This window comes from Homalodisca vitripennis, chromosome 2 (genome assembly GCF_021130785.1).
Source record: "Homalodisca vitripennis isolate AUS2020 chromosome 2, UT_GWSS_2.1, whole genome shotgun sequence".
Taxonomy (NCBI): domain Eukaryota; kingdom Metazoa; phylum Arthropoda; class Insecta; order Hemiptera; family Cicadellidae; genus Homalodisca; species Homalodisca vitripennis.
This window is the reverse complement of record NC_060208.1, coordinates 138990792-139005316: the sequence shown is the minus strand read 5'-3', so window position 1 is coordinate 139005316 and position 14525 is coordinate 138990792. Positions and strand designations below refer to the sequence as shown.

General features: G+C 29.7%; 1 protein-coding gene across 6 annotated transcripts in view; it reads left to right on the top strand.

Moving 5' to 3' along the window:
* Positions 1–13841, top strand: part of LOC124354814 (guanylate kinase) — a 38728-nt gene extending 24887 nt beyond the window's left edge. For 3 of the 6 annotated variants that reach the window (XM_046805543.1, XM_046805544.1, XM_046805542.1), the window contains one exon: positions 92–382. In XM_046805543.1, the coding sequence (XP_046661499.1) occupies positions 92–279 (188 nt within the window). In that variant the 3' untranslated portion in view covers positions 280–382. Of the gene's footprint in view, positions 1–91; positions 383–3925; positions 4101–4141; positions 4192–7147 lie in introns of those variants that run through there. The other 3 variants (XM_046805547.1, XM_046805545.1, XM_046805546.1) reach the window with 3 other exon arrangements.
* The last annotated feature ends 684 nt before the right edge of the window (positions 13842–14525 follow it).

Below are 14525 nucleotides of genomic sequence, written 5' to 3'. Positions count from 1 at the left end.
ATACCAATGCTGCACTTGAGTAAGTCTTGTTTATTTATTTTCAGTTTTTAATATAATAATAATAATTAATTAAATACTGTATGTTTTTCAGGTGAAACTCCAGGGAATTTTCATCTAATAGTGATAAATGACAATTTGGATAAAGCATATAAAAAGTTAAAAGAGTTTGTCTTGAAAGAACTAGAAAAAACGGATGACAAAGGTAAATTAGGTGATAGGTGTATAAGACATATAACATTATGGCGGATTTTAAAATCAAGGTTTATTTCTTTAATGTAAAAAGCTGCTTTAACTGAAAAGTATTAATTTTTGATTGTGTGTTTATTCCCCTTGACCTGTTTGATTTTGAGAACATTTTTGAAAATAAACATAGTATATTTTACTCACTGCATGTTTATTGTATGTTATGATTTTTACGTATTATATATGTTAATCTTTTAATAATACCTTATTGAAAGTATATAGTTTTCTATAGTGGTGTTGGATTTAATTATTGCTGATATACAACTTTAACAACTAATAATCATTTACACTAGTTTTTTATATAAATATTTGTTCTTTTATATTCCAGACAATTTACATACTTTACTGATTTCTTATTCTGACTGTTATTAACACATTCGAGTCTACGCTCGAGCCAGACTCGAGCGCCGTTGTTTAATCACCCGGCCGGCGCTCGAGCGTGACTCGAGCACAGCTTTGCCGATTGATATACGGAGTTGCCCGAGTGATATTCGAGTGCCGTCTGCTGCATTAAAAAGCCAGCTTTGTTGGTTAGTTCAGAAAAATTCCGCTAGGCGCTACTACGTCATACCCGCTTGAAAGTATCGACTGACGTGGCCTGGCGCGTCGTCAGTCTGTCTACGACAACAATAATTTTTTTAGCATTTGGAATTTTTTTGGCAAATAAAATAATTATTTGTAAATATGTATATAGTAAATGCCTTTAAAAAAATTGAAATTACTTATATTATTTATTCAAAAGTTAATTTTCAAGTAATACAAGACATGCGGGAGTTTTTATTTTTCTTCAAAAAATGTAAGTTTTGAAATTTTTTTAAAAATTTATTACATTTTATAGGAATAAAGTTTTACATATCAATTTAAAGAGGAAAGATAGAACTTTCAAGAAAATATAATATCATATACATAATATTTAACAGTTTTCTAAAGAAAAAATCTGAAAACCCAATAATTTGTGCAGACCAGGCTATTAAAACAGCAAATAGCGAGCCAGACTCCAATGTGTTAATTTTAGATTGAATGTTTAATCTTTTAACAAAGTTGTTTTATTTAATGTGGGGTTTAAATATTATAATTATGGTGATAACTTTGTTAACCACCATGGAAGTTATCTTTGTTCCTGTTTACTGTCTGGTTATAACAACTGTACACAGTCAACTCTTGAGTTTTCCATTAATTCAGGTGATTCTAACCACAGATAACCCAATAATTAAGGAGACGATTGTCAAAAAATTATCCAAAATCTTCTTTTCCTGAAGATAGTGCATGTGAAAGTATTACAACTTAATCAACGAGTAACTTTATTTTACAAACCTTGTTTTACTTTAAAAGTATATAAAATCTTTTTAACTCCAGTAATAGTAAATATTTGTTTTAGTTTCAGTTAAAGGTAAAAATTGCACATATTAAGAAAACATATATTGCATTAATAATGTGACGACAGCTTGCATAAACCTAATATTGAATATTTAGAGAGTTCAGAAAGTTGTTTGCATCACTGTAAAACATTTTTCAAAATAACAACTATTTTCATTGGTATATTTACTTTCTAATCATTGTACAAAATGTCATTCTTGAAGATATAATATTGCTCACCTTGCTATAAATAGGACAAACAGCACAAGGCACTAGTTGCGCCACCCACTTGGACATAATTTGATTTGTATAACAAGTTATATACATATATGGGTAAAAGTAATTGCAAGTGTAGAAAATGGGTTGTAAGATATTGTTGGAATGTGATTGTTTTATGCATATTGTGTGTTTGTTCAAAAACCAGGGTAATTTATAAATTGACCTTCTTTTGTTTCTTTTTTGGAACATTCTCAATCCTCTTCACATGAAAGAAGAAAGATATTATTTATTTGGCTATTCAGTTCAAGTTTTTTTGTTTTTGTTTTTTACAAAATGACCATTTAGTCACTTGCATATTGAACTAAATGGCTAAATGTAATTGGAATAAGCGGCAGATAGCAGTGACTTGTTAGTTATCAGTCCCATGTTCAGGGTCAACAATCCAGTGTCACTTGTATTTGTTTTTTACAAAATGACCATTTAGTTCTACTTGCATATTGAACTAAATGGCTAAATGTAATTGGAATAAGCGGCAGATAGCAGTGACTTGTTAGTTATCAGTCCCATGTTCAGGGTCAACAATCCAGTGTCACTTGTATTTTACTATGAGACATGTGCATGCAACTGCCAAACAAAATAAAAGTAAGGAAATATACAATGTGTTATTCGTGTTTTAGCGGCCGCAAGACCCGTGATAATAACCTAGTTTAATGGTTGACTAATTGTTAACCGTCACTGCAAAGATAACCAATCCAAAAAAGCCAAATCCAATTCAATAAGATAAGCCAATCAGATTGAAAAAATACTAGAATCTTTAAATATTTTCTTGATTTTACAGCAAATTTATTTTATGAAAACACAGATTCTAAAGAGGATTGAAGAAGGTTTCCATATATAAAAATATGAAGGTTAATAAATATGCAAACTTGGTTTTATACAAAATAGAGTCAAAATATTTTCTGGAATTGCTAGGTATATATTCAAGAAGCAGTTTACTGAAGGGGAAATTCTTATTACTGGGGTTGGCAGCCATTACACTCTGATATTCTTATCCAGAACTGCAGGTTGTTTCTGACAAAGGCTATTTTTATTTATTCAATTTTGAAATGTCTGGAGCAAACCAATGTGTAAAACATGATATAGGTAATAATTCCAGAAACCTTTTGACTTTACCTTGTAAAAGGAAATAATTTTAATTCAAGGTAAACAGCAACAAACATGTTTTATTTTTATATTTATTTGAAATTATTGCATTATTATCAAATACATGCCTACACTTGTATGTAACTACTGTATGTTGTTACGTTATGTATACTGAGTTGTTTCTAATGTATCTAAAATATATTATTTTATTACAAAATACAATAAAAACAATGTCATTATTAATGTTATAAAATATTTTTCAATTAGTTTTTGGATTTAACCTGAAGCCATAATTTCCCAAAATCTAATCTGAATTTGTACAGTAGTTTGATTATTTTCCCGTACAACTAATAATTTAATTTTTATCACATTTATAATCTATTTTAACCTTACAAAGTTAATATTTTGGTTTCTGTAAACATTTATAAATATCTTTCAGTTTTTATACAATGTTTTCTTATTTTCCCATTCAAATATATTTAAAACAAGTAATATATATATATATATATATATATATATATATATATATATAATTATTATTATTATATACAGTATATTGATCTAGTCCTATTAACTATTTTTCTATGTCCAGATTGCCTTTTTGCAAATTACTAGCCTCACAACACTAGGCTGAAAACTTTGACTGTGGCAGACACGTTAGTGTGTAGTGTACTGTAATGAGTAGTAGTATCACTCAGTAAATCACATTAAAGGTGTTAGAGGCAATAGACAATTGTAGGCAGTATTATGCTTCATCTCCAATTTAAATTGATTAGAATTAAGTAATTATTCTTGGAAAAGTATTGCACCAGTCTTCTATTAATAAATAATTATTTTAAGAAAAAAAATAACAAAGACAGGAACAAGGTAGTAATTGTTAATTTTAGGATTTTTACAAGAACAATGTTTAAACACATTTTAACTTGTTAAGATATTAATCTGATCACTTTGATGTGTTTGGCAGCTACATCAACTGAGTCCTTTATTGCACCTCCAATGGCAATGTAGAAATGTAATAAAATATCAGATACAAACTTTGAGAAATAGATTCAGTAGTTACACAATTTGATAGTAGACAATGACACTAGCAGTGGTATGGTACCAGTTTGTTGCTGTTTATTCTGGCATGAAGTTGTGTGGTAACAAAGAGCTGGGGACGCTCAGTGTGTGGCATGTACAGGTGGGAGCAGCTCTGCGGAGTGAACAACAACGTCATGATCATGACTTCTTGTGAGTATTCTTCCTGCATGGCTGTAAGAAATACCCTATTGTGTGGAATATCAATAATATAAAATCATTGATATAATATCAGTTTTTATATACCAGATCATTCCTTGTTGTTCTCAAATTTAGACAAATTGATGTATTATAATTGACATACATTAATATTAGTCTGATTTTATAGAAATTTATTTGCATATTGCAATTACTCTCATGATGAAAATTTCTGGACACATTTTTGCTTTCCTCTGATCATAACCGCCACAACGCTAAAACAGCATTACCCAGGAGTGTATGTGTATGTATGGACTCATGAATACAATAATTTGTGATAGGTTCAAACTAAATTTGTGGCATAGAGACAGTATTTGCCTGCAGCTCAGATTAGTTTATCAGCCAGTATCAACCAATAAAAACATTTAAGATTAGTGGCCTTTTTGCATTTTGTGCAAAATTTTTATCTCCACTATTTCCCCACATGAACTCAAAAGTTATTTATGGTTTATTAGTATTAAGCATTAAAAATAATTTTACATGCAAATTTGTTGATATCTTTTAAAGTTTCAAGACAGTGGGCAATCAGAGTTAATAAAAAAGAATACAGTAGAACCTCTCATATCAGACCATGACTGGACTGAGCCATGGTCAGAACGGCCAAAAGGTCGGATATCAGGAGGAGCAAAAAATGCCTTTCTCTGGTAAAAAAATGTCCCTGGCATAGACAATAGATCAGTTGGAAGGAGCTCAGTAAACAACTGGTTGTGACAGACAAAATAACATTGCCAGACAGACACTCATACATAGACACTAGATCAGTTGAAAACAGTGCAGTAGGTTCTGACAGACACACCAACATGGTCTTATTTCCCTCACGCAGATGTTAGATCTTTTAGAAACAGCTCAGTTCACAACCAGTTCTGATAGAAAGGCCAACAGGTCTTATTACTCTCAGACATAGACACTAGATAAGTTGAAAGCACAGCAATACACAACCGGTTCTGGCAGACAGGCCAACATGGTCTTATTACTCTCAGACATAGACACTAGATCAGTTGAAAGCACTGCAATACACAACCGGTTCTGGCAGACAGGCCAACAGGTCTTATTACTCTCAGACATAGACACTAGATCAGTTGAAAGCACCGCAATACGCAACCGGTTCTGGTAGACAGGCCAACATGGTCTTATTACTCTCAGACATTGACACTAGATCAGTTGAAAGCATTGCATTATACCATACGTTCTGGTAGATAGACTAACATGGTCTTTTTAGACTCAGGCATAGACACAGATCAGTTGAAAACAGTGTAGTATACCATACGTTCTGTCAGAGAGACCAACATGGTCTTATTACTCTCAGACATAGACACTAGATCAGTTGAAAGCATTGCATTATACCATACGTTCTGGTAGATAGACTAACATGGTCTTTTTAGACTCAGGCATAGACACAGATCAGTTGAAAACATGCAGTATACCATACGTTCTGTCAGAGAGACCAACATGGTCTTATTACTCTCAGACATAGACACTAGATCAGTTGAAAGCATCGCAGTATACCATACGTTCTGGTAGATAGACTACCATGGTCTTTTTACACTCAGGCATAGACACAGATCAGTTGAAAGCATCGCAGTATACCATACGTTCTGGTAGATAGACTACCATGGTCTTTTTACACTTAGGCATAGACACAGATCAGATGAAAACAGTGCAGTATATAACAGGTTCTGTCAGAGAGACCAACATGGCCTTATTACTCTCAGACATAGACACTAGATCAGTTGAAAGCAGTTAAGTTGTTAAAATCTAGATAATGATTAGAAGATGATGATATGATAGAATTCTAAAAAAACACAAACTAAAAGAACTTTTACATATAGTAATTCTACTTAACAGAATTTTCTAGGTCAAAACTTTAGATATGAAGTGATTGTAATGCTCTTATGTTGTTGCTTAACCAACAAATACAACAATGTTGGTATTTCAGGAAAAGTTAAACATTTGCACACGTTTTATAATAATTTCAAAAAAGGGTTAGCATATGTTCAACACAGATAGTGGTTTTCTGAAACCATATTTAACTTAACAATTCTGAGCTTATGAAATTAAAATTTTTTAAATAACATGAACTATATTATATTATAACAAATATAATAACATTTAATTCTGATACTCAAACGCCACTTCTGCAAACTAATATGTATATCAGTATTATCATCTAACTATAAACCATTCATGTTTTGAGAGTCTTTTTTTATAGTAGTAGTCTGTATATTGAATCTCTTTTGTAAAGATGATTTTAAAATTTCAAATTCGTAATTTTCATTTACTATTTAAACAATCTTGTAATGTATATAAATTATTTCATGAGTGCTTTTAATTTTAAAATAATATAACAAAACAGTTTTAGTTCTTTTAACAATAGTAGTTATCAGTTATAACTATTTCTGAGGCTAAAGGTGAAGAAAATATCTGTGATAAGCAATTAAAACATGGTATTTACTTTATCTTAATGAATTTATACATACTGTATTGTATAAAACTGGGAAAATATGTCACTATAGCAAACCAGGGTTGTAATATTGCATTGCATGAGGCATAAAGTGACATATACAAACCGAAGATCAAGTACACAGTGTGTCTGGCTGCATAATTATTGTACAACATTGCATCAGGCATAAAGCAAAATACTTCATGGTAGAAAGCAAGGTAAACACAATAGGTGGGATAGTTTTACAAGGTGGGCTGGAATAGTTTTACTAATACCTTCAAGCTAACCTGTATCTTAAAACAATTTATGGATTATATGTAGTTTTAAATACTAAAAACTGTGCGTGCTTTAATTATTTAATTATATTAAAAATAATAATCACCTATAGTAATGAAAAATTTATTTCATTTGCAAAAATTATAACTATACAATTAGTGTATTAAATATTTATACACCATTTTTATTTTTCAGGTAAACCTGTTTTCAAGCATGAGAAACTAATAGCACTCGTCTAAGTAGTTCCTGAATAGGTCCTCCGTAGAAGATAGAAACGGATCGGTTTGTCTGTTAGCATTAGTTTTTTTTCTGACTGGTACAATTTCTGTAGTTAGGGTGTATGAACTAAGTATTTATTTTGTTAAGAGAGGACACCTCTTCTTTTAGTACAAAAAGAAGTGAAAGAGAACTGTTACTTATTAATTTGTACACTATGTACGTGATAATTAAAACCAGTGATTATGTTAGTTATAACCTTCAAAAGTACAAATGGCTTTTGGCCTAAAAATACGTCTAGGTGTCAAAAACTGAAAAACTATAAAGGTTTTATGTAGTACTCATGACGAGAATCATAGATTTAACTTTATTATATTATAAAGCTGCAATGTTGGATTTGCAACACCTATTGATCAGTTAGCGTTAGCTTTGAAAACAATGTTGTTTGTAAAACTGAAAGAGAAGGTGCTCCAGTAATAGTTTTGCTACAGCCAACACAAATTATTTATGTGATTAAGTTTGGTATAGACCAGTTTTAATGTGAAAACCAATCTGAATTTATGGTTAAATATTTTATCATTCATATTACTTTTTTCCAATTTATTTTCTGTTGTGTTAAGTTCTGTCTTTTATTTGTATTGTTTTGACCAATATTGTAATCCTTATGAGCTACATGAAAGTTTCCCAATTATTCATCAACCTTTTATATAAATGAACATGAAAATAATTGACTGGCTGTCTAACAGATAAATATTTAGTGGTTTAATTGTTAATATCATTTGACTAGCATTCAGAAGTATGATACGAATGCCAATAATTTTGTTGTTTTCTTACTTGGTGAATATGTTTATTTTGGTTCAATGTTCTGTACATTATTTTATTTATTTGTATGTGTATGTGGGTTTTATACTAACAGGTCTTACATTTCGAATCAGTAAATTTAATTTACTCTTAAACAATATAAAATTTGAAAGTAATGTAATATTAGATACAATAATAGGTTAGTCTGTTGTGGTATTCGGCAGTTCACTGCTGCTTCGATTGTGCCAGACCAAGGCAAGATCACAGCATCACAGCTTGCTGATCATTCTTAGTCTTTATTGATAATGGGTACTTTGTATGGACATTTACATTATGTGTTAAAAAAAACCTTAATACGCAATATATTGTAACTGCCATTTCAGTAGGTAGAATTCCTATATTTAATATTTGAAATAGTTAACGCAAAAAAAATATCATTGAATATTCAATGTCAAGTGATCAGAAACTCAAAACTTCTCTGTTGTTCGTCAAGACAGGAAATAAATGACCGATGACTAAAATACAAGACAAGTCTCAATTCAATTTTTTAAAGCTGTTTCGTCTTTTTGAAAAAAATGTTTGTATTTATTAACAGATATAGTTACTAAATTCATACATATAATAAAAATTATTACTTTTCAAGAGATAAAACCAATGGTAAGGATTGAACATGATTTAAATCTTACCTATTGCATAAGGTGGTAGTAGATGTTTCTTTAAAAATTTGAGATCTATTGGATAGAAATGTTTTTATGTTTTCCTGAACCCTTACATTTTCACTACAATTAATATGTGGTGACTTGTCCAAGTTGCAGAATACTAATCAAGTCTCCAGTGGCTTAAAGAAATAAGACCCAACACCCTTTATGTAATGGTGGCTTAATGATATAATTTAGCATAAGTGTTTGTTATTGTAGTTGATAAAATTAGTATTACCTTCTCGACAACCCTGGGAAGATTATGTGATACATGCATGATTTTACATCATAGTCTATCATGTATCAAGGGCCCATAATATACAGTAAATATTTTTTATTTGCTTGCTGACCTCACAAATGTTGAGAGTGACAGATTTAAATTTTTGTAAAATTAATTTACAATTATATGTCTAGTTAATGAAAAATCATAAATTCTGTAAATAAATACTATGAGATTTCGCAATAGATTTTTTCATTTCAAATTCTTTAGTTTTTTTTACTTAGGGATTCTTTCAGAGTTAGGCACATCTGCCAATGATCATCACTTAAATTAAATATAATTCTGAAATGTCATTTTAAAAATATATTTCATTAATATACTAAAGAAAGTGATACCGGTAACATAATTATCTATAGATTTACGTGTTAGGTAAATCTCACGTGATGTAACAAGTGATTTCATGCAAATGAGACTGAATGCACTCAACACTGAAAGATATTTATAATCCATATTCAAGCTATATTTCTATAAACTTTATCATGCATTAGTGCAAAATGTTACATTACTTATGACAAACAGCAATGCAAATGTCTGATATTGTCACAGACACACAAATCTCTCCCTAGGGTTGTTAAGAAGCTTCTGATCATTAGGTGAGTGAAGAATATACTGTGCAAAATTAATTTTTAAGGAAGGAGCTAACTTGGATAAGCAGCCAAAGGAATAATTTCCTACCACCTTTGGCTATTAGTTTAGTATGTGTTGGTCACTCTGAAAACATTATCATTCTGTACTCGGGCTGTAGCACAGTGGCAGATATATGTCATTAAGAAAGAATATATTTAATAATTATGTATAAAAACCAGGTTTTATTTTTGTGAACTTAGTACTCTTTGGTTTAATTCACGACTCGTTGAGGATGAATACTTGGGTGGTGTCTTAAAATTTGGCACAGGCTGAGCCTTGTGTATCATTTTCTAGTGTAATCTTGCTCTTTCTTCTTCTTCCTTCTTTCCATACCTATCTTTTCTCTCATGGTGGTCAATTCCTCTGGGTTTAAATATTGTTACGTGTATTTTCTTTTTGTTCATTCAGTTGCAACTGTGTGCAAAAATCCAGAGAAGACAATAGTTTCGGCTGAAAGTAATTTTTAAAATGGAGAACGAGGTTTGATGATTCTCCTGCCTCACTGAGGAGTGCAGTTTTTTAGCTCCTTGGTGGACTAATGCTTTCTTCAGGAGGGTTGAATAAAGGAACTTGATTCACTTTAAAATCCTTAACTTCATTTCTGTCTCCATTAGAATTCTGATAGTCATCATATGAAATAACAAGTCAATCTCTGTTTTAAGTATGTTCCTTTTAAATTTGAAGGGCTAGTAAATCCCCATTCACCCATTTCCAGTTTCTTATCTCACCACATGCATTCCCAGTTTCTTCACTCACCACATGGTCAGTAACATTAATTTAATTATCTAGTCATCACTTGTTTGAAATGAGTCGCCAATTTTTGACATCTAATTAAATTAATTCAAGCATTGAAAATTAAAACAATTTGTATGTAGTATTAGTAATTTGTGTTATTTTATAGTCTTTAAAGGTAATATAACCCAGCTTCAAATGAATTATTGAATCGTAAATGTTTATGTCCAACTCAATACTCTAATATATTTTAATTGATTGTATGCTATAATTCAAGATAATAATGCTGAAGGATTAATTTAGTAGTAGGCTACATTAGGATTAATTTAAAACTTATTGAAAAAGTCTCACTGCCTAATCATACAATTTATGCTGTTTTTATTTGTTTATTGTTTGTTGTTTCTTTGTCAAATGTAGTATTAGACAGTAAGATTTATTCACTTTGTTTTGATCATAACTGGTTAAGCATATTGTCCGTAATAGTTATGGAATTATACTTACCGGAAATGGTCAAATCTCCACATATGGCTTGATTTTGCCTTTTTCGAGTTCTTCTGTGATATGGAATTAATATATATGGAATCGAATATGCATTTTTAAGGAATAATTCATAAAACTTAGATAACAAAACATTACTTATATTAAATTTGATATTTTACTAAATGACAATGGTAGGCACTATGTTATGTTTACCATGTTATTAGAATAACTTAACACTAATGCGTTGAAAATGATTGATTTAATTTAAGATTGTGCAAATGCCTGTAAAAGGTTTTAATAAAACATGATTTATTAATCCAAGTAGGATATTTGTTGTGTTTCCTCTTTTTTATTGTTATTGATTTAATTTCTCATCTAAGATTGTTATTTTCTCTTGTACATACAAGGTTAATGCAAACCTCAGCTAGTAGGTTTGCATTAACATCTGAGCTTAGAATTGTAGAAGTGTCAAGGTTGTCATAATTTAATAACTGCTAATGTGGAGGTTAACTTAACATTTTTGTTGTTTTATTGGCACTGTAACAAGAATTGTGATTGCATATTAGTTTATTTGTTATTTATCATAATTATGATAGTAAGTCTAAACATCACTATGAGATGGAAACTGTATATATCTAACAGTATCATCAGTCTCTTGTATTGCTGGTTACACAACTGAATGTAAATTTTATTTTGTAACTAAATACAAAGCAAGGAATTGGAGAAGGATTTCCCAGATTACAACCTTGTATTGATATTGTGTTATAAGGCAAAAGTTCCCATCATTGTGTGCCGTAGATGACTTTAAGGGTAATGTAATTAACTGATTATAAAAGATTAATATTTCTGTACTTATAATAATTCCCAATATTTACCAAGTATAGCATGAAATATAATTAGTTAGTGATTCTCAGGAAACCTTAATTAACATTAGTTGTACAATGAGTAGTTATTGTTGTACACTCATTTTATACTCTTTCTGCAATTTCTAAGTCAGTCATAATTAATTTGTAAAGAAAGTATGTAAACTATTAAAAAAGCTATTGTTGTTATAAATATTACTATAATTAAATAACTGCATAATTTGTCAATTATTTTTACTAGATGTTATATAAATGTTTATTTTTGTAAATTGTTTGTAGATATAAAGTAGTTTATTACGCCTACTAATACACTACAGTCTCGTTTGACCGAATTTTCTGAGATCGATGTAATTTGGTTAATACAGAATATTTTGAAATCTTCCTTTATATAGCAAAAACTTATGTTAAAACATGGAGTATGCCTGCAGGTTTTGGAATGTCACTCTTTATTAATTTGTTAAGTAAGAAATAAAACTGTTTTATTTCGTTAACCCAAAATTTTGTTAATTAAGTTTTGTGTTAATCAAGACTCTAGTGTACTATAATGTGATTACATCTAATTTTTGTATGAAAAATTGTCTTCAATGTGGAAAACATTTCAAAGTGAGTTAAAATTATGTTGCGTTGCTTTGTTAAAGATTATAAACTTATTTGAACCGTACAAATAGTAATACTATAATGTTTTGATTTATGTAAATTATGTGAATATTATAAGAGATTTAGCATTCTAATGAAGAAATCACTTTTAATTGCAACAAGAAAAGAAACCCAATATCATCAGTGTATCAAGGATGTTCGAATTGAAATGCCATAGGAAAGAAGTTAGAAAATGAAATGATTGTACAAAAATGGATTCATAATGAAGTAGGTATTTGTATGAATATCATCAGTGTATCAAGGATATTCAAATTGAAATGTCATAGGAAAGAAGTTAGAAAATGAAATGATTGTACAGAAATGGATTCATAATGAAGTACGTATTTGTATGAATATCATCAGTGTATCAAGGATATTTAAATTGAAATGTCATAGGAAAGAAGTTAGATAAATGAAATGATTGTACAAAAATGGATTCATAATGAAGTAGGTATTTATATGAATATCATCAGTGTATCAAGGATATTCAAATTGAAATGTCATAGGAAAGAAGTTAGAAAATTAAATGATTGTACAAAAATGGATTCAAAATGAAGTACCTATTTGTATGAATAAATACGAACGTAAAATATTAGACTTATCGATTTTTAAATAGAAAAGATGCATAAATCAAATAAATTATTTAGTTTATAAATTATAAGTTTTCTGCTTGTTGTAAATGTTAAAATTGTAAACATAAAATATAGTACAGCCTAACTCAAAAAATCCACACACAAAAATGTAGTTATACGATTTAGGAAAATGCATCTAAAAAAATCCCATTAATAATCAATTTTGTTTTTGTTTTAAAGCCATTTGACACTTTTAAAAGTTATATTTATAAATCGGAATCAATTACTATAATAATATAATTTTGCAAATACTATTTTATCATAAAACAAAATAACTAATAATCAGTTTTAAATAAATAAAACTAATACTTCATAAGGTTTTAGTATTGTTTGTTCTATTTGAATTACCTCTGTATTTTCTTATTCGTAATAAATATTTGGGATAGTATAATTTTCATAGGATTTACATAAAGATAAAAATAGTTCATTATTAATCTATTAGGTGAATAGGTACAGGAAAGGTTTTGAAAAATATCAGTGTCACTAACCAATGATAATTTTGGCTCAATGAAATAGAAAGTTGTGTGTATAAACTTGTGAATGATAAATCACATTCCAATTGATGAAATTTTATATTTCTGTGCTGGTAACACCTGTTTGTAAAGGTGGTAACAAGAGGTTTGCATTTCTCAGACTGATTTTTTTCTAAAGAAGTTATATTTGAGTACCTCTGTACCACAACTATGATGAGTTGAATGGCAAATACAAGTAAAAATTTGGAGAAAACCTTATTAGAATATTATGTTAAACTTTTTGTTATCTTTTCTTTGTGTACAATGGAATGAACCTTAGCTTTTTTAATTAAAAAATGTTGGTAAGAGTTACTGCTTTTGTTTTGTATTTTTGTACAGTGCTTGCTCTTATTCTAATTTGTAACATGTAATAAGTGTCTATGATATTGTGCCAATAAAATGTTATAAGAGATTTATTTTATTCTGAAGCCCACTAAATTTGACCAAGTTAATGTCATCAGATGTGGGTGGGACCACATCAATGATGAATGGGTCTGAGCCCACGGAAGCAGTAGGATGTAGGTAACTGCTGGCCATGTGTACTAGATTTTATTTTAAAATAATATTCATATCGATACAAATATTTAAAAATTGTTCTTGCCAAAAGCGGTCCAAACCTTAATGCTACACTGAGATTAGTATCTAAGACTAGTCAACATATTTCATTAGGTCTGGCCATGGGACTGTGCTGTTTCGGTGAGAAATTTCTGTTCACTTTGAACTGCTGTCCTTAGTAATTTACTTTTCATCAAGATGTTTTTACAAATCACCAACAAAGTCATATTACACTTGCCATACCAATTCGATATACAATCGAAATAAAAACTGGTAAATTAATCTAAAGCAAAGGGAGCAAAATCTCGATTAATTCTTTATACCGATAACATTATTAATATTCTTTTAAACTGAATAGCATTAAAGTGGTTACATGTTTTATTATAGTTTCTAAGATGATAACAACATATCATTCAGTAGCCAGCAGTGGTAAAGTAAAGACCTCATTATTTTCTAAGTGCACAAGGTGGATATCCTTGTTCTGTGATAAGCAGGTTTGCCTGTAGAGAATTTACTATATGGGTAGTTGGAGGGTTAATGA